Consider the following 21,454-nt stretch of genomic DNA (forward strand, 5'->3'; position numbering starts at 1 on the left):
AGCTTATGTCTCTCTTAATCGTTTTTTCTCCTTCTAACTAACAATATAGTTTTTATTTGCAAGTTGTGGCAGTCTTTAAGTGGGTCTACAATATTACATTTATGTTATTTCATTTTTTGTTTAGTTTTTAAGAGTTGTTGTTGTAACCTGTTGATTGTCCCTTAAATAAATAAATAAATAAATAAATAAATAAAATCTGCTTTATAAGTAGTGGCACCAATGGCGTCCACATGAAAGATCCGAAGAACGTCCGCTACAGCATATTCGAACTCTTCAATGGGCAATTTAATCTTTATAAATAACTGACGTACAGTCCTATATGACGGTAACGTTTTATCAAAATCCGCTCAGTAGTTGTTTAAGCGTGAAAGAATAATATAAGCAGGATAGAGAAAGTAGGATATATTCCACCGACTGGCGGGGATCGAACCCGCTACTTCCGCTCGTGGGGCCACACTCGGCCGCCGAGCGGCTCGTGACTGCGACCGTCGTGCGCAGAAGCGGCCGACGACGACGACGAGCTGGCGGCCGTCGAGCGCGCCGAGGCCTTCGCGGACGCGCTCGGCGCGCTGGCGGCGGCGGGCGAGCGCGCGGGCGAGGGCGCGGGCGGGCTCGCCGACGACGCGGCGCGGCGGCGGCGCGCGGAGCGGCTGGTGGGCGCCTTCTGCCGCGCGCTGGGCGCCGAGCTGCCGCGCCTGTAGCGGGCCGGGGGAGCCGCGCGCCGGGGCGCCGGCGTCGGTCGGGACCATACAAAACGGACGTGCGCGTGTAAATACTTTATTCGACATCACAGATTCCTATATTATTATCTCTTTGGACGAAATGTTCGAACTTCCGACGCGTCGTGCCGCCGCGGTGTACATAAACGCTACATCACAGACGCCGGTGTTTTTCTCGCCTCCTCCCCTCGCTCCTCGCTTCCCGTTCCGTCGGTAGGATATCTTACAAATAAATAACGATATAATATTCGATAATAAGAAAGAGGCGCTAGACGGGCGGCAGCGGCGCCGCGAGCAGCGCGCCGAAGTACTGGCGCGCCACGCGAGCCAGGTACGTGCTCTGCGGCGGCGTGGCGGGCGGCGCGGGCCACCAGCCGTCCAGGAAGCCGATGTGGCCGCCGCGCGCCGGCACGAGCAGCGCCACGCGCGCGCTGGCCGCCGCCTCGCGCGCGGGCAGCACGCCGGCGGGCTGGAACGGGTCGTCGGCGGCCTGCAGGCACAGCAGCGGCACGCGCACGGCGCCCAGGCGGCCGCGCAGCGTGGCGGCGGCGTAGTAGGCCTCGGCGGACGCGAAGCCGAAGTGGCGCGCCGTGAAGGCCGCGTCGAACTGGCGCACGCTGCGCACGCGCGCCACGCCGGGCCAGGCGCGGCGCAGCGACGCGTGCGCGCGCACGGTGTCGCGCAGGTTGCGCGCCATGTGGCGCGACAGCGGCGCGTTGAGCGGCGCGTCCAGGCACGCCGCGCCCGCCTCCACGTCCAGCGGCGCCGACACGGCCAGCGCGCCCGCCACGCGCGCGCCCGCGCCCGCCGCGCACAGGTAGTTGCCCAGGATGAGGCCGCCCAGCGACACGCCGGCCGCCAGCAGCGGCGCCCCGCGCGCGCTCACGGCCTCCAGCACCTCGGCCAGGTCGGCGTGCGACACGGCGCTGTACAGCCGCGGCGTCTGCGCACCGCGCTACGTTCAGTCGTTCGGTCGTACGTCTTATGTTAGCTCGGCACTCGGCCATTACTACACCGATTTATAAAGTTACTCGCGTTCGAGACGGTATCCTTCCTTCCATTTTAATAAATGACAAAGTTCCGACATGACAAACGTAAAAAATACAACCTCATGGAGACCTCCTCCTTCTTTTTTAAATTTGGTGAAAATTCTGCACGATTGCAACTAAATCATAGCTGTAAGATTTCTGTTAAAATAATACCTAACGGGGATGATGCGACGAGGCTATTTTTTATATAATTATATTAAAATTCCGTGCGCCTTATCGTGGATAGATAAATGGAACGATTGCACAGTTCATTCGCATCAGTATATTTGGAAGTACTAATGAAAATCAAGATTGTATGAAAAGGCCATTAGCCGGTATCCAATCAATAGCCAGTGCAACATTTAACCATATTGACAGAATTGGACATAGACTATTTAATAGAGATAAATAAATAAATATACAACAATACACACATCGCCATCTAGCCCCAAAGAATGCGTAGCTCGTCATATGGATACTAAGATAATCGATGACTCTTTAAACTTACGTAACGGTAAATCTAATATTACCTTCGGTATCATGTTATTAAAGCACCGATATGCCGATATCACTAATTAGTGTCCGTCTCTAGATGGAATGGTTACAGGTGCCTCGTGGCCCGGACTACTGACCGTGAGCGGCAGGCCGCCGAGCCCGCGGTTGCTGAACACCACGGCGTGCGCGCCCAGCTCGCGCGCGGCCGCCACCAGGCAGCGCGCGTAGTCCGCCTGCGCGCCGCCCGTGAGGCCGGGCAGCACGAGCAGCACGGGCCGGTCGCGCCGCGCGTCCAGCTCCGCCCAGTCCAGCGCCACCTGGCCGCCGTCCGCCAGCCGCAGCACCTGCCTGCGCGCCGGCTCGTTGTGGACAATACTATGTTTACGTGTGCTCGAGGCTCCGAAACTTAGTTATACGTTTAATTCTCGCCATACGTAAATTTGCATGTGTCTCAGTATCGTGCTCAATTAAAATGGCTCCCGATTCGTTCGTGTACAAACCTACACGCTCTCTCTCTTTTACTCCATTTTATGTTATCCTCAAACGCCGCCGAATTTAAAAGAGCGATTCACCTTTCCGGGTAGCGATGTTCACTTAAATCTGCGATCTAATAATGACAGCACGTTACACGTTCCCGCTAGTCGTTCGTTGGCGTATGGCAATTCTTTTACGGTAAAGGTGGTTAACCTGTGGAATCAGTTGCCAGGGGAAATAAGACAGTAAATCATTAAACATCGCTAAATCAGGGTTAGACTAGTTCCTGTCTGTATATGTCCTGTATGTTGTAAAATATCTCTGTTATTTTGTGTGTATTTTTAGTGGTATCATGTATTTAAGTTTATATATTGATATAGATATTTATATATATAACATATATTAAACCTTTTATAAAAGTCACCAATGTTTTTTTACAGCGATAAGTGACATTTAAAAAGAGATTTAAGAGTTTATTTTAAGAACAAATTATTTGATTTTAAAGACCTGAAGTGAGGGCTTTAAATGTTGTTTAATAATAATGTTTATACTTAATATTCCCTTCAATGGGTAGTTTAAATAAAGATGCAAATGTTGTTTCAAATACCCATTGACGGGAATATTATAAACATATTATACATATATTTTTTTGGTTATATATATATATGTATTAAAAAGATATTTATATATAAATATAATTTTTTTAACTATATATATGTAGTATTAGTATGTATAGTATATGTTTTGTGCAATAAAGACTTCTTCTTCTTCTTCATTGTGTATTGTTATATGGAATGTGTAGGTCAGGTCCCTAAAATTGACTACTTGCGCACATTATTGCTATAGTCGTAAACATGTAATAGGCCCGTTTTAACATTTGTGCAAGACCATAGAATGTAACTTGGAACGAAACTGAAAGAAAAAGTAAAAATCAATTACATACGGTGTTTTAAAAAATACGTAATTTTTTTTGGGACGTCAAATAATATGAAAAAATATATCGCGAGTATTCTTTTTGAGCTTACTTTATAGCAGCATGCAATTTATATTGTTGCGAAACGTTCCGAAAACAATTACGTTGTCTTTTTTTTTTTTTACAGTAGAGCTGTAAACATATTTTTACTGAATATCGAAAATAAATTTTGTGTAGTAATCTTTACTGCAAAGAATGAGCTTGGTTCTCAATAAAGTCTGAGTTGATGTATCTGACCAAACGGCACATGACTGAAGCGTCCCCGCGCGCACTGCGCAGTTTTTCGTTCCTCATCTTGTAAAGTTGTGCGCTCGTTTAAGTTGTTATATATATATTGTTTACTATTACGTTAACTATGGCTCTTCTATTTTGGACATTAATTTAAAAATAGTGATTTGACTCGATTTTTGTGTTTGTTGTTATATAGTACTAACTCTGTTTCAACATGTTAAAAAGTGGATGTATAATCAACAGCCAGTCACGCGTATTGGTTGTGAAGTTAAAGGAATACTTTGAACGAACGAACACTTTACAATACATAATAATATCAATCAAGTACTGATACAAACTTGAATTGATTTATCGTGAGTATCGAGTCCCGAGTCTTATGGTTCCATAACTAGTTAGGTCGCGATGACAAATGTCAAAACGGGCCTATAACTTTTTAACGACTATAGCTGCTAGCATCTGCTCTTTCGTTGCCCCAATTTCCTTGATCCAGCAACCCAAGTAATACACACTTTTTTTCTCTCAGCTAGTGAATTAAATGTATACTTACATTCTTTCACTAGGGCAGAAGTGATATTTTGCCTTTTGAGGGAAAGCTCATCTTGTCACCAAACCATTAACCAACTTGGGTAATATTGCTCACCCAGCACTAACCAACCCAACAAACATATTTCATGTTGCTAGTAGGCAACACTTTACCCAATATTAGTAATAATTTGCTAAAGGAAAAGTTTATTTTTTGGATAAATCTGCCTGTACAATATTTGTTATACTGTACAATACTGCAAATGTTATAAAATATATGTGAGATATCCTTATTCATAATAAAACGGTTTTTGACGTGACAACGTCTTATAATTCGATGGAGCCGGCTGCATGCACGAAAAAACATGACGTATGCGGCGTTACCTCGCTCTGAGGCGTTCCATTCAAGGCATGAAGTGCAAGCGAAAGCGCGGAACGAGCGACAAAGAGCGAGCTAGCAAAGACGGCCTCCGCGTTCGAAATCTGTCTCTCTCCTACTTGAGTGAGCGATGCGTCCGCGTGGACAGCTTCTATACAATAATACATTTACATGTTTTCGGCAAGGATGAAGTGCAGTGAAAAGTGAATGTGGTGTCAATTGTTTATAGCAACGATAATATCTATCAAACAAAAAAAAAAAATGCAACCATTCCATCAGTATTTTCTTACGACGTTGTCACGTTCAACTATCGTCAGTAAGCCGACTTTACAGACAACCAATTTTTTTATAGAAATATATTTCATTATTATACAAATCCTCATGGTTGTTGTACACTGGAACAGAGCAGCACAAGACCATGGTATTTGGAACTCCCTACAAAAGACCTATATCCAGCAGTGGATGACAATTGGTTGGTATTATGATGTAAAATGTGTGCACAATTGTTAATATTTTTAAATTGGAATAGGAATACTTGGATTGGAAAAACATTAATAATATTTACAGAGTAACAAAAAGTACTAAAGAGTCTTTTATCAGGTGGTAATAAGGTACGTGCCTTTAATAGCTGGGTCATGCCCTTACTCATATACACTTTTGGCATTCTAAAGTGGACTCAAACTGAACTGAGACTTGACGGCTTACCGTATGCATCACCCACATTCCTCTGTAATGAGGTTGTACATCCCACGCAAATGTGGAGGACGTGGTCTTCTGAATGCCAAGAACCTTCATAATCGTGAGGTGTGCAATCTTAGAGATCATTTTCTTAGAATGAATGTGGGTATGTGTAAGGATGTAGTTGCAGTAGATAAGGGTTTTACTCCACTATTCCTTGGCAAAGAGAACTGGCGCAAGCCAAAAGTACTTAGCAACACAGATCGTGTCGCGGTATGGAAGAGTAAGGAGGTGCATGGCAGATTCTACAAGGCCCTGTCGGGACCAGATGTAGATCAAATCGCATATGTATCCTGGTAACAGTTCGGTGACCTATTTGGGGAAACCGAGGGTTTTGTCTGTGCAATTATGGACGAAGTCATCAAGACGAGAAACTACCGGAAACACATTATGAAAGATGGCACTCTAGACATATGGCGAGCGTGTCATCGTCCTGGGGAGTCCCTCAGGCATATAGTTTTCGAGTGTTCTCATCTTGCTAACGGCGAATACTTGCACAGACATAATCAAGTAGCCAGGATAGTTCATCAACAACTTGCTCTTCGGTTTGGCCTTTTCGATTTTGAGATAGGTACGACTTGCCGTCAGTTCTTGAAAATAGCAGTGCATTGCTCTACTGGGATCGAACGATTATCACTGACAGGTATATTACAGCTAATAGACCTGATATAGTGCTAGTCGATCGATCAGTCAATAATTGTTGACATTACTATTCCACATGACGATAATCTGGTGAAAGCTGAAAAGGGAAAAGTATCTAAATACTTGGACCTTGCTCACGAGATTACTGCCAAGTGGAATGTTGAGTCGACCGTTGTTGTTCCGATCGTCGTTTCAGTCAATGGACTTCTTGCGAAAAGCTTCGACCAACATCTTAAGAAGCTTTTGCTTGGTTGTTGGATCAAGGGTCGGATTCAGAAGGCAGTAATCCTTGAAACGGCGCGTATTGTGAGGAGGTTCCTCACTCTGGAGCCCTGACCACCGGAGGGTGGAAGTTTTTTTTTTTTTTATAAATTTTTAAGTGTTTTTAGTTATATTAAAAAAAAAAAAAGAAAAAGAATAAATGATAGAGATAAAAAATCACACAGCAGCGGTAGCTTTGTTACATCTGACCAGATGCCCCTATGATTTTTTTACGCTATTACTATATAAAATCATACAGCATGCTTCAACCCATATCTTTACACAGGGCACAGCTAGTTCATACACACATTAATGTAGTAGTAAAATCTCCAATACCAATATGGGAGATATTGTAGAAATCGATAACAATCAATAATGGATTATCACATCGGAAAACCACTGACACACTCCACATTGGCATAAAACTGTTGTTCAAAGATCATATCTACATTACTAGTTGGCATTACAACATAGCATAATATTATTAAATACAAGTAACCACTAGAATCATAAGCAACATATCTACAAGACTATGTGTCAATATACTGGGCCTTTTTTGGAAGGTCTTGTGGCATGCAAGGCATAAGCAAGATATGAGTGACACTACACAGATTTGTCTATCTGTGCAGTTTGTAGCAAACGGGGCTCAGTGTGTGGTGCACCGCCGTCGCATAAGGAAGTGGGTACAGAACAACAACGCTAACAATACCGGCGGTAGTGTACCGGGGCGAGCAGGCACGAGCGCAGCACGGAGCCCAGCACGGTCTGCAGGCGCGCCTCCACGCACCACGGCGTGGGCCAGTAGGCCTCGCGCAGCAGCGGCACGCGCGCCTCCAGTAGCTCGCGGAAGTCACCCTCGCGGCAGTGCAGCACCGGCCTCTGCAAACAAACGTCAGTCAGCCAGCCCCCGCGCGGCACAGGCGCGTGGGTCGGCCTCACCTTGACCACTTCCACCAGATAGTAGGTTAAATACAGCACTGACAGCGAGAAACATACTAGAAAATCTTTTCTTATTTCAAATATGTACAAAAATACCCCATGCATTCTGAGCACACGCGCTTACGGCGACCAGTTTAATCATAAAAAAGTTAGATAAATTAAATTTATCATATCGCTAGTTCTTAAGATACGAATATCACAGGCTAATGCGATTGGTCGATTGACGGAATCAAGAAAACTGCTAAGAAATTTTGATTATTTGTTTTGACAATTGTAATTTTTTTTCTGTTGTTTTTAATTTGTTCCCTTCAGGACTAGCAAAGATCATGAACCAGACAGCCAAATCAGTCTTATAATTTAGGCTTGAGTGTTGTTGTGAAAACTATCCTCAGTAAAATGTTTGGAACGTAAGTATAATTAGTACACACGTAATCTGCGACCTGTGGAAAGGATTATAGCTCGCTGTAATTGAGTAATTACAACTTTTTAAGCGTGCTTTATTCGAAACCGCCTTAGTCGCATATAGAAAGTATCCTTAATAATATTGTGTCTAATGTGTTAAACTAAAAGTGAAGTTCAGTGGTTGATTATGTTAAATTTAACAAATATCGAAACCGGCAGTAGATAATTACTATAGCTCGCGTCGTATACTTCTATTGTTCACTGGAGTGTCGTATGCATTAGCGACCGTCGCATTGACAATTAAAAAAAAATACTTAAAATTCCTGCATTATCGCAAGAAGAACACAAGCGGGCCCTGCTTGACCTTATAAGTTATAAATAAAAAAATTGGCAGCGTACTGTAGAGAGGCTTCGTCCTCTGACCTCTATTGTCTATACGTAGACTGAGTGATAAAGATAGACCCAATGACGATTCCTCTCTCATTCGCACTCGAAAGAGAGCATAAAAAGTTACTAATAAATAGAGACGCAGCTATCCTATTTTTTGTCCCTTATCGCGTAACCGGTTTTTCAAGGTCGGCAACTTTAGTTGCTAAACAAACTGACAGTTCCTGGTGTCATCATATTTGTTAGTAAATTATTTGTATTTATTTACTTTTTTCACATAAAAAAGTTAAGTTTCTTATCTATGTAATTGAGTATTATGTTAATTTATAATAGCATAAATATATATCATATATATCTATTATAGTATATACAAATTTATATCGGTATTTGTGTAGTTAATATGTAAATGTAGTATGTATGTTCATGTAAGTTTATTATACTTTTTTGCAACATACCTTATGCACCATCCGCTTTCCACTTTTTTATCGGTTTCGTACGCTTAGGTTGCCTTTAAAAGATCACTTTTAGTGATAAGGCCGCCTTTTCACCCTAGCACTAAGTACTATTACTATTAAAGATGGTCTGCAATATCTTTCAAACGACGTAATAGCAGTTTGTGAAATTTGCTGAAAAAGTATTTAAGCATAATGTAGCATTATTGGGTAGTAAATTAAGAATAAACAAACTACTACAACAGTTAATATATCAATGTCTGTGTAAATGTTTGGGAAAACAGTTTTTACGAACATGGTATTTCATATGACCATTCACCCCTAGAGGATCATAATATAATCCTTTTGATAAAAGCTATCACTATGAAATATCTTCAAGTCTGTATATTTATATAAATAAATATACAAAAGCATTGTCAGAAAAAACAGAAAAAGTAAGAAATTTTTACACAAAATTGACATTGTTTCTCAATCAATAATGCGTTTTTACTTTTGCTATTATATATGTGTTCTAGCACCTTGTATTGTAGAGGAGAATAAAGTGTCACAAGAGTCATCACGTGTTGTTATTCCACATTTTCCAACCCTAGCACCTAGAAAAAAGGTATGTTAAATTCAGAACTATTTTTTTTTCAAGTAGGTAGTCTGTCTGTTTGTATTGACTCTACCACCGGTTCGGAAGGCAGATTCAACCGAGAATAAGCCGGCAATAAACTCAGCAGTTTACTCATTAAAAAATTCATCAATTGGTTAGGTTAAAAAATAAAATCCATTCAACTTCAACCGATTTCATCTAATACCTAAATAGGGGAGCGCAGTTAAATGGCAACATTAAACGCAAACCTTGTCATGTGACGTCATCGTTACGTCATGTTATCTCCATCTCAGTCGCGGTTACACAGTTCCTTGGTCTATGTATTACTCAGTCTACGCCTCTATAGCATCGTCCTGTGAGCTGCCAAAATTGGCATCCGAAATTTTAACTAGTATCTAATCTGTGATCCTAAATGTGACAAGCAAAACGATGAGCGAATCAACGAACATTGAATTTGACATAACATAATACCGACCTAGAAAAAATAATTATTTACATTTTACTTTCAGTAGTAATTGTTAATGGTACTGTTCTTGAAAGTTCGTAGTAGTTAGTTCATTTAGAGATAGGCACTTATTTTTTAAGCCTACAAGTATTAAATATAAGTTGCCGTTACGTTCCCACTTTTCTATTAATAAATATGTCAATTATAAAACATTAACCCAGAGTTAAAGTAAATTTGAGAGTCGTAACTCGCAAGCGGAGAAGATGAAGAGTAGCCAGCTGGCTGCGGCGGCCGGGCGCTGCCTCGGGGGCCGCAGGCTGGCGACGGTGCGCAGGTGAGTGCGTCGGCCAAAGGGCACGCGCGGGCGCGGGCCTTGGACTTTGCGCCGCGGCCTCGGCGCATGCATCTAGGGCGTCTCAATAACAGAAATACATATATTGAAATAGGCAATATGCTCTCGCTGAAGATACCTCATGAATATCTTTATAATTATGAAAAATAATGTGTTGAAACTAATATAATGTAATGAATACCATAATATGAATATGTTACTTAGCTATGTAGGCTATGTAGTATTATGGCAATCAATTTTTAAAGATTTTGCCATACTCTTTTATTAAAAAATAGCTATAAATATAAATAGGTGCCTTTTCAATTTATTTATTTTTCCAAACATATTAAATTTCTCTATGATTTTTGTGGTGAAAGTAATGTGAAAGTAGGGTGCTGCAAACAACTTTCTAGATAACATCATTAACTTATTGAAACTAAAGAGTTTTTTAAGAATCTTGATATCCAAATTCACATTAGTTATTTTGTTTTGTAACCTCTGTATGTGCATTGTCATAAGCAATGTATCATGTAGCAATAGACTTCTTCTGATCAATTACTCACTGATTGCTGATCGCAATGAGTGACTTGAAATGATGAACAAGATAAAGTACTCTTGTAAAGTATTAATAGACTGGTGGATGGTTATGTCATGATAATTATTGATAATACTAAATAATTTTAGAAATCTCAAAAAGCCAAGAAAAGTCAAAACTTAAATTTACTCTAAAAGATCAACAAATTAAAAAGAAAAAACAATTCCAGTAGTTCAGAATTCTGTTGTATAATATCATATATATATGTAAATATAAAAAAATTATTAATAAATTCCAATGCAAAAATTATATTTCGTAATTAAATTCTAGATTTTGTATTGTACTTAGGTTCTTATCGTAAATATATAAATGTATTGTAATATTCTTTTTCAATTGACTATTGAATTTGTTATTTTGAGAGGGGACCTTATTAGTAGTCGAGTCCAGTATTTGATGTTTTAAATTACCTTTCAAATTCTTTTTTCAGTGTCTGTTTAGCATTAAAAGACAATCACTGAGGGGATAATTATTTAACTAAAGACCAAATATGTATAATTGGTCAGTGAAAGTATTGGAGTCAGCTCGGTCACCTTTGCCGTTGCCCGCAGCCCCGGCGCGCGCGGGCTGGCGGCGCGCGCGGAGGAGGCGCCGCGGGCCGTGCGCCAGAGCGGCTCGTTCACGCTGAACCTGTTCCGCGGCCAGTTCGAGCCGGCGCAGGTGTTCCCGTTCCCCGAGGCGCTGGGCGACGAGCAGCGCCAGACGCTCGCGGAGCTGCTGCCGCCCGTCGAGAAGTTCTTCCGGGAGGTCAACGACCCCGCCAAGAACGACGCGGCGGCGCAGATCGAGGAGCGCACGCTGGCCGGCCTGTGGGAGCTGGGCGCCTTCGGCCTGCAGGTGCCGTGCGAGCTGGGCGGCCTGGGCCTGTCCAACACGCAGTACGCGCGCCTGGTGGAGGTGGTGGGCGCGCACGACCTGGGCGTGGGCATCACGCTGGGCGCGCACCAGTCCATCGGCTTCAAGGGCGTGTTGCTGTTCGGCTCCGAGGCGCAGCGCGCGCGCTACCTGCCGCGCGTCACGGGCGGCGAGTACGCGGCCTTCTGCCTCACCGAGCCCTCCTCCGGCTCCGACGCCGGCTCCATCAAGTGAGCGCGCGGCCCCGCCCCCCGCCCCCCGCCCCCCGCGCGCCCCCCCCTCACGCCGCGCTGTTGCAGGACGCGCGCCGTGCTGGCGCCCGACGGCAAGCACTTCGTGCTCAACGGCTCCAAGATCTGGATCAGCAACGGCGGCATCGCGGAGATCATGACCGTGTTCGCGCAGACGCCCGTCGAGAAGGACGGCAAGACCGTCGATAAAGTGAGCCGCCGCCCCCCCGCTCCCCGCAGGGCTCCGGCCGCGTCTCACGGGCCGCCCTTCCGCAGGTGACGGCGTTCATCGTGGAGCGCGCGTTCGGCGGCGTGTCGTCGGGCCCGCCCGAGAACAAGATGGGCATCCGCTGCTCCAACACCACGGAGGTGTACTACGAGGACGTGAAGGTGCCGGTGGAGAACGTGCTGGGCGGCGTGGGCAACGGCTTCAAGGCGAGTGGCGCGGCGGGCGCGCGGGCCGGCGCGGGCGGCGCGGCTGACGCAGGCTGTTGCAGGTGGCGATGAACATCCTCAACAACGGGCGCTTCGGCATGGCGGCGGCGCTGGCCGGCACGCAGCGCGCGGCGCTCCGCCAGGCGGCCGAGCACGCGGCCACGCGCGTGCAGTTCGGCAAGCGCCTGGCCGACTTCGGCGCCGTGCGCGAGAAGCTGGCGCGCATGGCGCTGCTGCAGTACGTGACGGAGTCGCTGGCCTACATGGTGAGCGGCAACATGGACGCCGGCTGCCAGGACTACCACCTGGAGGCCGCCATCTCCAAGGTGTTCGCGTCGGACGCGGCGTGGGCCGTGGTGGACGAGGCCATCCAGATCCTGGGCGGCATGGGCTTCATGAAGGCCACGGGGCTCGAGCGCGTGCTGCGCGACCTGCGCATCTTCCGCATCTTCGAGGGCACCAACGACATCCTGCGCCTGTTCGTGGCGCTCACGGGCATCCAGTTCGCGGGCTCGCAGCTGCAGGAGCTCATGCGCGCCTTCGAGCGGCCGACGGCGCACCTGGGGCTCATCTTCGGCGAGGCGGGGCGCCGCGCCTCGCGCGCCGTGGGGCTGGCGCGCGGCGCCGACGTGGGCGCGCTGGTGGGCGCGGAGCTGCGCGCGCCGGCCCGCGAGCTGGCGCGCCAGGTGCTGCAGTTCGGCGCGTGCGTGGAGGCGGCGCTGCGCAAGCACGGCCGCGCCGTGCTGGACGAGCAGCTGCTGCTCAACCGCCTGGCCGCCGGCGCCGTGGACGCCTACACGGCCGCCGCCGTGCTGTCCCGCGCCAGCCGCGCGCGCCGCCTGGGCCTGCCGTCGGCCGACCACGAGGTCGGTTCCACTGATCGATATTTTTTGAATGAATATTAACATTTTCACCACATCGACGTCGACTAATGCGTGCGTCCCCCGAGCGCAGGTGCGCATGGCGGAGGCGTGGACGGAGGAGGCCACGGAGCGTCTGGGCGCGCTGGCGGCGGCGCTGGGCCCGCGCGCCCAGCGCCACGGCGAGCGGCTCACGGCGCTGGGCCGCGACGTGGCCGAGGCGGGTGGCCAGCTGTCGCGCTCGCCGCTCAACCTGTAGCGGGCGCCGGACCACTGGAGCATGAATCCTTAGCTGATATGTTATAAATAGAAATTATATTTTTGCACAACATTCGGTAGTTTCATTTTGCTATTATAATTTATCTTATACCCATGTATACAAAGTGTAATGAAATTACGAAATACGATACACAAGCGTAACCACAGCAGTCGTTTTGATATTAGCGAAGAGGACAAATCTTTATGAATGATGATACAAACACTAAATTTTGCATAACTTTAGGACTAAAATGCAGGTATCCACTGCTAAAAAAGCAGAAAGGTATAAATTTTTAGTCTGTGCATCAGTGTTCAGTAACAAAATAAACAACATAACCTATAAAATAAACCATAGTAAATCTAAAGAAAATAATCCGTTTATAACATATATTATGTAGGTGATCAATTGACAAACATAAGATTGATACTTTTACGTTAAATTAGAACAAGTGCAACATAAAAGCCTAAGGGTAATTTTAATCATGATAATATTCACATTTAGGAGTATTTCAAAGTGTTACGTAGAGTGTAAAGCGCTATGCTAATAATAATTATAAAGGACTTCGAAAAGCGGTTTATGCTTTAAATATTACCCTTTTATTTTAGATTGGTTACCGTAGTACATGGTTTTATAAATAATTCACAAGTTAATGTTATCCCTACATTATTATTTTTTTTTAATTTTATTTATTAGGTTGTTACTTTAGCTAGATAACCTGCTACAGTTTATCCCTCATTATGGGAGCATGGTGGCTCTATAGGTCCTCTTTCTAAGCAGGATTATGATGGTAAATCTTATCTAATATAGTATTTTTTTTTCAGCAGACAAGGGTACTATTATTGGTTTCTCTATATACTCAAGACCAAACAAACCGCTTTGTGTGCACTATATTAAACATTTATAAAAATCAACAAATTTACCACACAAATGCTGAGTTGTGTAATAAGTTATCCTCAGTTTATATAAAAATGCATTGTTCTGTTAAATTAGAGACTCACTAAGCATGTATCATTTACAAAACTAAATATAAGCTGACTATTTAATTGGACAATTATTACAAATTAAAGAGATAATTCAAAACTGTTCTTTCTCTCTTGTTTTATTTCTAAGTTAATCTATAATAATTAATAGGAACAAGGTAAATGAATCTCAAAAGAAAATTCAAATTTTACATATTTAATCTTTATTGTTTAGCTAATATAGATCTGCATTTGCTTTTCTTGTTTAGTACTGCTGTGTGACCTTATTCTGCTAGCTAATCTCCTGACTTTAGCTAAATTTTACCTGACTATATTGTGAGTAAAGCTGTGATGTTCAGTATAGGTACCAATACAAAATTTTACCAGGTGGTCTCAGGATCTATCAGTCCAATAAAAAACTGTTTTATTAATTTATTAAAAGGGATAATAAACTTTAATGCTGCTTCTCCATAGGGTATCACCAGTAAATAGGATGTGTATGAAAAATGTATGCAAAAATTTTTAATCTCTCATTAATGAAAAATAAATATTTAAGTTCATACCTATTGTTTCTTCTACCATCATAATTCAAATTCAAATTCAAATTCAAAATTCATTTATTTCAAGTAGGCCTAATATAAGCACTTTTGAAACGTCAAGTCTGTCTGTTTGTAGTGATTCTACCACCGGTTCGGAAGGCAGATTCTACCGAGAAGAAGCCGGCAAGAAACTCAGCAGTTGCTCTTTTCCAACATCAACAATTTACATTTTGTATTTTAACATTCATTTTTCTATCTTGTGAGAGCTGAAAGCGGAGCCGGATGCTTCCAAGCAACCTTGTCATTAAAAAATTCATCAATTGTATAGTAACCTCGCTCTAATAAATGTGTTTTAACAAATTCTTTAAACTTGTGCATTGGCAGGTCCAAAATCACCTTAGGAATCATATTATAAAAGCGTATACTCAATCCCACAAATGATCCCTGTACCTTACGCAGACGATATGCAGATGACACTAATTTATGACCATTTCTTGTAAGTCGACTGTTTATGTCCACTTTTTGTGTATAAAGACTAATATGTTGTCTTACAAATACTATATTGTTATAAATATATTGTGAAGCTACAGTAAGTATGCCTATTTCTTTAAACTTCTCACGGAGGGATTCGCGTGATTTAAGTTTATATATTGACCGTACAGCTCTTTTCTGCAATATAAATATAGTTTCGATATCAGCTGCTTTACCCCATAACAAGATTCCATAGGACATAACACTATGAAAGTACGCAAAATAAACTAGCCTAGCTATTTCAACGTCAGTAATCTGTCTAATTTTTCTGACTGCGTAGGCAGCCGAGCTTAGTTTACCCGCTAGTGAATCTATATGGGCACCCCACTGTAGCTTATTATCCAAGGTCACGCCCAGAAAAACTGTGGAAGTCTCTATTTTTAGTGATTCACCATTTATCATTATATTTTTATCAATTTTCTTTACATTTGGTAAGATAAATTCGACACACTTTGTTTTTTTTGCATTTAAAAGTAAGTTGTTAACTGTAAACCAGTGCGACACATGCGACATAACACGGTTTACTTCGTCAGAGTTATCTTTACTCCTATCAGTCTTAAAAATTAGAGATGTATCATCTGCAAACAATACAATGTCGCATGTTCCACTGACATGGTACGGTAGATCATTTATATACACTAAAAATAGAAAAGGACCCAAAATCGAGCCTTGTGGGACACCCATTGAGGTATTTGAACCCTGAGACTTTGCATCATTTATGCAAACTCTTTGGGTTCTATTGCTGAGATAAGAGGCAACCAAATTTAGTGCAACGTTTTGGATACCATAGTGGCTTAGCTTAAGAAGCAAGGTTTTATGATCAACACAATCGAAAGCTTTAGATAGATCACAAAAAACACCCATGGCGTTCTGTGAACATTCCCAGGCATCATAAACATGTTTTATAAGTTTAGCGCCTGCGTCCGTTGTGCTACGACCTTTAGTGAAGCCATACTGCTCAGGGTGTAGTAAGTTATTTACATTAAAATGATATAAGAGTTGATTTAATATAATTTTTTCAAATATCTTACTAAGAGCTGGTAAGATTGAGATAGGTCTGTAATTGTTTATATCATTTTTATTACCAGATTTAAATAGAGGAATGAGTTTACTATGTTTCATTAGGTTCGGGAAAGTACCTAAATCAACACATTCATTGAAAATTATGGCTAAAAGAGGAGCAATGACGTCAATAATTTGAGATATTACCTTTACCGACATTCCCCATATATCACCTGTTTTCTTTAATTTTAACAACTTGAAGTTTTTACTGATATCCGATGCATCTATATGTTTGAAATGAAATAAAACTTTGCACTCATTAATGTTGCCTCTTAATAAATTCTGAGCTGCAGTAGGTGAGGAATTTAGTGAATCTGTTAACAAAATAGGAACATTCTGAAAAAAGTTTTCAAAAGTACTAGCAACTTCTGTATCAGTAGTTACCATATTATTATTAATAATTAATTCAAAATTTCCGTCTCGAGATTTAGTTTTCCCAGATTCATTATTAACAATTTTCCAGGTTGTTTGTATTTTGTTTTCAGATTTTACTATCCGATCTTTAATGTATAGCGACTTAGCTTGTCTTTACACATTCAAAACAACTATAAAACACGTTTGTTTTTTTCACAATAATTAGAAGCACTATACCACTGATCACATGACATAAAATTCAATACTTTACTACATTAAAAATAGATAGATAGATATATACTACGACAAAACACACATCGCCATCGAGGCCCAAATTAAGCGTAGTAGTAATACTTTTATGAATGATATACATAAATACTTATAATATAGAGATAAACACCCAGACAGTGAAAAACATTTATGTTTATCACACAAACATATTCCAGTTGTGGGAATCGAACCCGCGGCCATAGCCTCAGAAAGCAGCGTCGCTGCCCACTGCGCCAGTCGGCCGTCAAAAAGTAAAAAGTCATTTGTTTCGACTAACTTGTATCACTGACCCGCGCACGGCGCCAAACTATTAAGATGTAGTGTGGACAAATTTTTTTTTTTAAATATTAATTTAGAAAATCGTACGTCCTATTTTGTTATATTCAATTAAAATAATATCTACTGATTTGGTATTGTAAATTTTAATAAATCAATTCAATTATAAACTGATATACGATCGTTTAGATATTGATAACATGCCAAGTATGGTACGGTTTATTATACTTACGGTTATCGCTACTTTTATTTTTAAGGGGGTTTTCCAAAATTTTGTTTAACCCTCTGCTTGCTAGTACAAGTTAGCCTGTCGCTGCAATCTCACTTGGTGGCAAGTGATGATGTAAGGCATTCGTTAGGGTGGTCGACCCTAACGAAAAATATGATCTCAACATACCAAATTTGCACTCTTGGCTGACATCTTATTTGTCGTGCAGACAGCAGGTTGTTGTTTGTGGCCACAAATCAGATCCGTTCAGGGTTCCATCTGGCGTCCCATAAGGGTCCCACCGTGGCCCTATGTTCTTTTTAGTGTTTATTAACGATGTGTGTTATCGCTTTATATCTTCCAATTTCACGTTGACGGTTGATGATTTGAAAATATTGAAAGCTATCAAAACTTTTGTTTATCTTCTTTAAGTCCTTACTTAAATAGCATATGAGACCGTAGGATTAAAAATAAATTGCTTCTTAATATTAAAAAATGTCAACAGTGTTTATTTGTAAATTAAACGAAAGTTTGGAGTGCCACATTGCAATTGTCTATATTGACTAGTTTACCCTTAAAATAAATCACTACAAATACGAGCGTCGTCCGTTACGATCCTTGCCACTATCCGTCCGAATCGAAGCGGCCGTAGGACAACATTCAAAAGTAGGCTTTTCACTAGAGCGAGCCGTACGCTCGTCGCGCGTCACACGTCGATCTGCAGCGACGCGTCCCAGGCGCGCGCGTTCACCAGCTTGAGCGTGGAGCGCAGCGCGCCGCCCGGGCCCAGCGCCAGCGTGAGCGGCTGCGGCGCGCCGCGCGGCCGCGCGTACAGCGCGTGCAGCGTCTGCTCCCAGCGCACCGGCGCCGCCGTCAGCCGCGCCAGCCGCCGCCGCGCGCCCGCCGCGTCGCGCACGCCGCGCGCGTCCACGCACGACAGCACGCGCACGCGCGGCGCGCCCAGCGGCAGCGCGCGCAGCGCCTCGCGCACGGCCGCCTCCGCGCTCGCCATCAGCGCGCAGTGGAAGGCGCCCGCCACGCGCACGCGCGCGCTGCGCCGCACGCCCGCCGCGCGGCCCAGCGCCTCCACGGCGCGCAGCGCGGCGGCGTCGCCCGCCAGCACCCTGCAGCCGGGGCCCAGGTAGGCGGCCACCTCGCACACGGGCGCGGGCAGCGCGGGCGAGGCGGCGCGCGCGCGCGCGGCGGCCAGCAGCGCGGCCGGGCGCGCGCCGGGCGCCAGCCACACGGTGAGCATGCCGCCCGGGCGCGCGGCGGCGGCGGCGCGCATGGCGGCGGCGCGCAGCTCGGCCAGGCGCAGCGCGTGCGGCAGCGCCAGCGCGCCCGCGAACACCAGCGCCGCGATCTCGCCCAGCGAGAAGCCGGCCGCGGCGCGCACGCGCTCCACGGCGCCGGGCCGCAGGTCGCGCGCGTGCTCCAGCGCCGCCAGCGCGGTGACCAGCACGGCGGTCTGGCAGCGCCGCTCCAGCTCGTCCGCCGGCCCGGACACGCACACGCGCCACACGTCCCACCTGCGCGCGTCAGGAAATAGTGACTCACAGCACTTTATCTATAACAAACCCGATGATAAAATATATCACCAAACCAAAGTTTGTATACTCATCGATAGTATATTCATAGTGTTTTAAAATTAGAATAATGGCCTTTACTAGACTATCGAAGAGAAGCAAATGATCTGTGGCGGCGGCGCGAGTTGAACGAGATCGACTGGCGGGAAAAAAAGTTAGCACAGATTTTAATTAATTAATTAAGAAAAAGTTTGATTATTTGAATGTTACAAATTGGGAATAAACGATGTATAATGGAAACAATATACTTAATTAAATATTGATGGAGTTGTTAAAAGTTATTACTATGGTGATACCTGAAGGATTACTTTCTCTAATAACCTTTGGGTTATTTAGGTATCACATATGGAGCCCTAACATTTCTATATACAGACAGTATATAGCAGAGGTACCTCTATTTAAACAACTTTTTCCAAAAGTTCCAGTGTTTTATAAATTTTAGTACTTATGCAAACATAGCAAGTCAAAACTTATCTTATATGTTTTGTATCAAAGGGCCTAGTGTTATAACATATATAACAATGTTGCAACTGTGTTTATTAGTATTGTTTCAACTTATTAAACAAAAGAACAACGGTAGAGTTTCTTGCCAGAGGTCTTCTCTGCCAAAGACAGTATTCCACATTGGTAGTTAAGTCATTTCAGTGTAACAAATATGAACGTTAGAGAAGTTTAATATACAGTATCAGAGTCTGTCCAGTTATTTGGTCACAAACCAACAATATTGCTCTATTAATAATGCAGGTGGGTGGGCTTTCATTTAATAGTATGTTATAAGTAAGGAAGAATAATATTCATTAGAATAAATTCTTACTGTTAACAAACTATGTAACTTGTATGCTTGTATATCTTCAATGTATACTATAACAAAACTATTAATTAATGAAATGATCTAACTGCCATCCTGAACATTGGTTATCTTGAAGTGAATACCTAATCCACCATTGTATTTTGTAGCAAAGGCATCACATTTTGAGGCATTAACCCTCGCCAATCTATTCATATTTGCTTCACAACTTTTAAGAAACTTGTTTTGCAGTCAACACAAATAATTAAGATACTGAAAAACATTGATGTTCATCACACAAACATTTTAAAGTTGTGGGAATCAAACCCACAGCCTTGGACTCAGAAAGCAGGGTCATTGCCCACTGCGCCAGTCTGCCATCAATTTAGTATGCTTTGCATTGAGTTATTATTTATATCACAAATAACAATGACCACTTCAAAAAAATTGCAACAACTTTAAAACAGAGCTATTTTGTTGCGATTTTTATCGAGAATATCTGAATCCAGAAAAAATTAAATAATATTATAGATTATGTTTGGTAGTGAACATTCTTAAAGCAAGTAGGTTCAAGTCCAGTCGTTCAAGGGGCAGCACGTACCCCACAACGCTGGAGGCCAGCTCGTACAGCTCGCGCGCCGCGGGCGTGCTCTCCAGGCGCCGCCCCATGCCCACGAACTGCGCGCCCTGGCCCGGGAACAGCAGCACCGTGGCGTCGGGCGGCTCGGCGCGCGGCGGCGCGGGCTCGCTGGCGTAGGCCTGCGTGGCCCACTGCAGCTCGCCCGCGCCCGCCGCCGCGCCCGATTCCGCGTGCGCGCTCGCGTCGCGCAGCAAGCGCCGCAGCGGGCTGTCCGCCGCGCAGCTGAGTGCGCGCAGCTGGGGCCGCGCGCGCAGCCACGCGCGCGCTAGCGAGTTCATGCCTGGGGAGTTAGGCACCGAAAACTTCAAGCACTGATACCGATTCACATCACGACCACCTTTGAACCGCAATCACTATCAAAGATCCTCCCGGCCTACCTAAAGAATTCAAAATAATAATTCGAATCTCTTTATCACAATTATAAATAAAGGTAGGTAAAGAGGCACAGAATGATACTGAAACACTCCGATTGAGGTAAGAGTACAGAACCTATAAGTTTTAAGTATGTGGACAGTATGGGGACAAGAATAATATTGAGCATAGATTTTTACTTTTTTTTATTTGAGATTTTTTGGATTAGGTACTTGGGTAGTATCTGTCATATTTGATATTAATTTGTGATACTGGTCTGTGATCTGTGACGAGTAGTTAAGTCGTAGACAGAGAAGTAAATAGACAAATGGATAGCAACCGCCGCATTCACACAAGTAAGAGAACAACTTACGTATACGTCTTGTAAATAAACGAGATAAAGCGATAGGGTCTTTTGTCTCATACCGCGTGCCGGTTTTTTCATGGATTAGCAAAACACTTTGCGAAACAAGTTTGACAGTTAGCCATCGTTTTATTAGTAAGAGATACTTTTATTAGTAAGAAATTCAAGATAAAAAGATTGTGAGCACAAAAATACAGACTAACTACTTTGACATTGTTAATAACCAGCTTCCGTGAAGAATTTCTGCGAAAACATGGTTCGGTGCAGTGTTTTAGGATGTAAA

At 43.9% G+C, this 21,454-nt stretch overlaps 3 protein-coding genes and 1 long non-coding RNA gene across 5 annotated transcripts; 2 read left to right on the forward strand and 2 right to left on the reverse strand.

The window, feature by feature from the left end:
* Window positions 1-843: 843 nt before the first annotated feature.
* LOC120629891 (phospholipase ABHD3) lies at window positions 844-7,692 on the reverse strand. Its single transcript, XM_039898971.1, has 4 exons — window positions 7,402-7,692; window positions 7,172-7,341; window positions 2,380-2,590; window positions 844-1,662 (listed from the first exon to the last, which is right to left on the reverse strand). Exons 1-4 carry the CDS (start codon window positions 7,504-7,506, stop codon window positions 988-990), a joined length of 1,161 nt encoding a protein of 386 aa, XP_039754905.1. The 5' UTR covers window positions 7,507-7,692; the 3' UTR covers window positions 844-987.
* A 1,860-nt stretch (window positions 7,693-9,552) lies between these two features.
* Window positions 9,553-13,316, forward strand: LOC120629492 (very long-chain specific acyl-CoA dehydrogenase, mitochondrial). Its single transcript, XM_039898437.1, has 6 exons — window positions 9,553-10,016; window positions 11,157-11,690; window positions 11,760-11,901; window positions 11,967-12,125; window positions 12,188-12,991; window positions 13,080-13,316. Exons 1-6 carry the CDS (start codon window positions 9,946-9,948, stop codon window positions 13,242-13,244), a joined length of 1,875 nt encoding a protein of 624 aa, XP_039754371.1. The 5' UTR covers window positions 9,553-9,945; the 3' UTR covers window positions 13,245-13,316.
* A 258-nt stretch (window positions 13,317-13,574) lies between these two features.
* LOC120629511 lies at window positions 13,575-14,331 on the forward strand. 2 transcript variants are annotated; one of them, XR_005658987.1, is made up of 2 exons: window positions 13,575-13,713; window positions 14,066-14,331. It is a non-coding gene; the product is annotated as an uncharacterized LOC120629511 (long non-coding RNA). The 2 variants fall into 2 exon arrangements; XR_005658988.1 differs by having other exon boundaries at window positions 14,069-14,331.
* A 3,692-nt stretch (window positions 14,332-18,023) lies between these two features.
* On the reverse strand, window positions 18,024-21,036 carry LOC120629501 (probable malonyl-CoA-acyl carrier protein transacylase, mitochondrial). Its single transcript, XM_039898449.1, has 2 exons — window positions 20,418-21,036; window positions 18,024-18,972 (listed from the first exon to the last, which is right to left on the reverse strand). Exons 1-2 carry the CDS (start codon window positions 20,732-20,734, stop codon window positions 18,150-18,152), a joined length of 1,140 nt encoding a protein of 379 aa, XP_039754383.1. The 5' UTR covers window positions 20,735-21,036; the 3' UTR covers window positions 18,024-18,149.
* Between the last annotated feature and the right edge of the window lie 418 nt (window positions 21,037-21,454).

This window comes from Pararge aegeria, chromosome 2 (assembly GCF_905163445.1).
Source record: "Pararge aegeria chromosome 2, ilParAegt1.1, whole genome shotgun sequence".
NCBI lineage: Eukaryota > Metazoa > Arthropoda > Insecta > Lepidoptera > Nymphalidae > Pararge > Pararge aegeria.

What these genes read in the sequence shown, in the direction of transcription:
- LOC120629501 (XM_039898449.1), bottom strand. Translation starts at nt 20,734, where the DNA reads ATGAACTCGCTAGCGCGCGCGTGGCTGCGCGCGCGGCCCCAGCTGCGC. An exon ending in CTGGCCTCCAGCGTTGTGGG is followed by an intron (nt 18,973 to 20,417) that starts GTACGTGCTGCC and finishes TGACGCGCGCAG; the next exon opens with GTGGGACGTGTGGCGCGTGT.
- LOC120629492 (XM_039898437.1), top strand. Translation starts at nt 9,946, where the DNA reads ATGAAGAGTAGCCAGCTGGCTGCGGCGGCCGGGCGCTGCCTCGGGGGC. An exon ending in ACGGCAAGACCGTCGATAAA is followed by an intron (nt 11,902 to 11,966) that starts GTGAGCCGCCGC and finishes GCCCTTCCGCAG; the next exon opens with GTGACGGCGTTCATCGTGGA. An exon ending in GCGTGGGCAACGGCTTCAAG is followed by an intron (nt 12,126 to 12,187) that starts GCGAGTGGCGCG and finishes AGGCTGTTGCAG; the next exon opens with GTGGCGATGAACATCCTCAA.
- LOC120629891 (XM_039898971.1), bottom strand. Translation starts at nt 7,506, where the DNA reads ATGCATGGGGTATTTTTGTACATATTTGAAATAAGAAAAGATTTTCTA. An exon ending in ATCTGGTGGAAGTGGTCAAG is followed by an intron (nt 7,342 to 7,401) that starts GTGAGGCCGACC and finishes GTTTGTTTGCAG; the next exon opens with AGGCCGGTGCTGCACTGCCG. An exon ending in TCGGCGGCCTGCCGCTCACG is followed by an intron (nt 1,663 to 2,379) that starts GTCAGTAGTCCG and finishes CGCGGTGCGCAG; the next exon opens with ACGCCGCGGCTGTACAGCGC.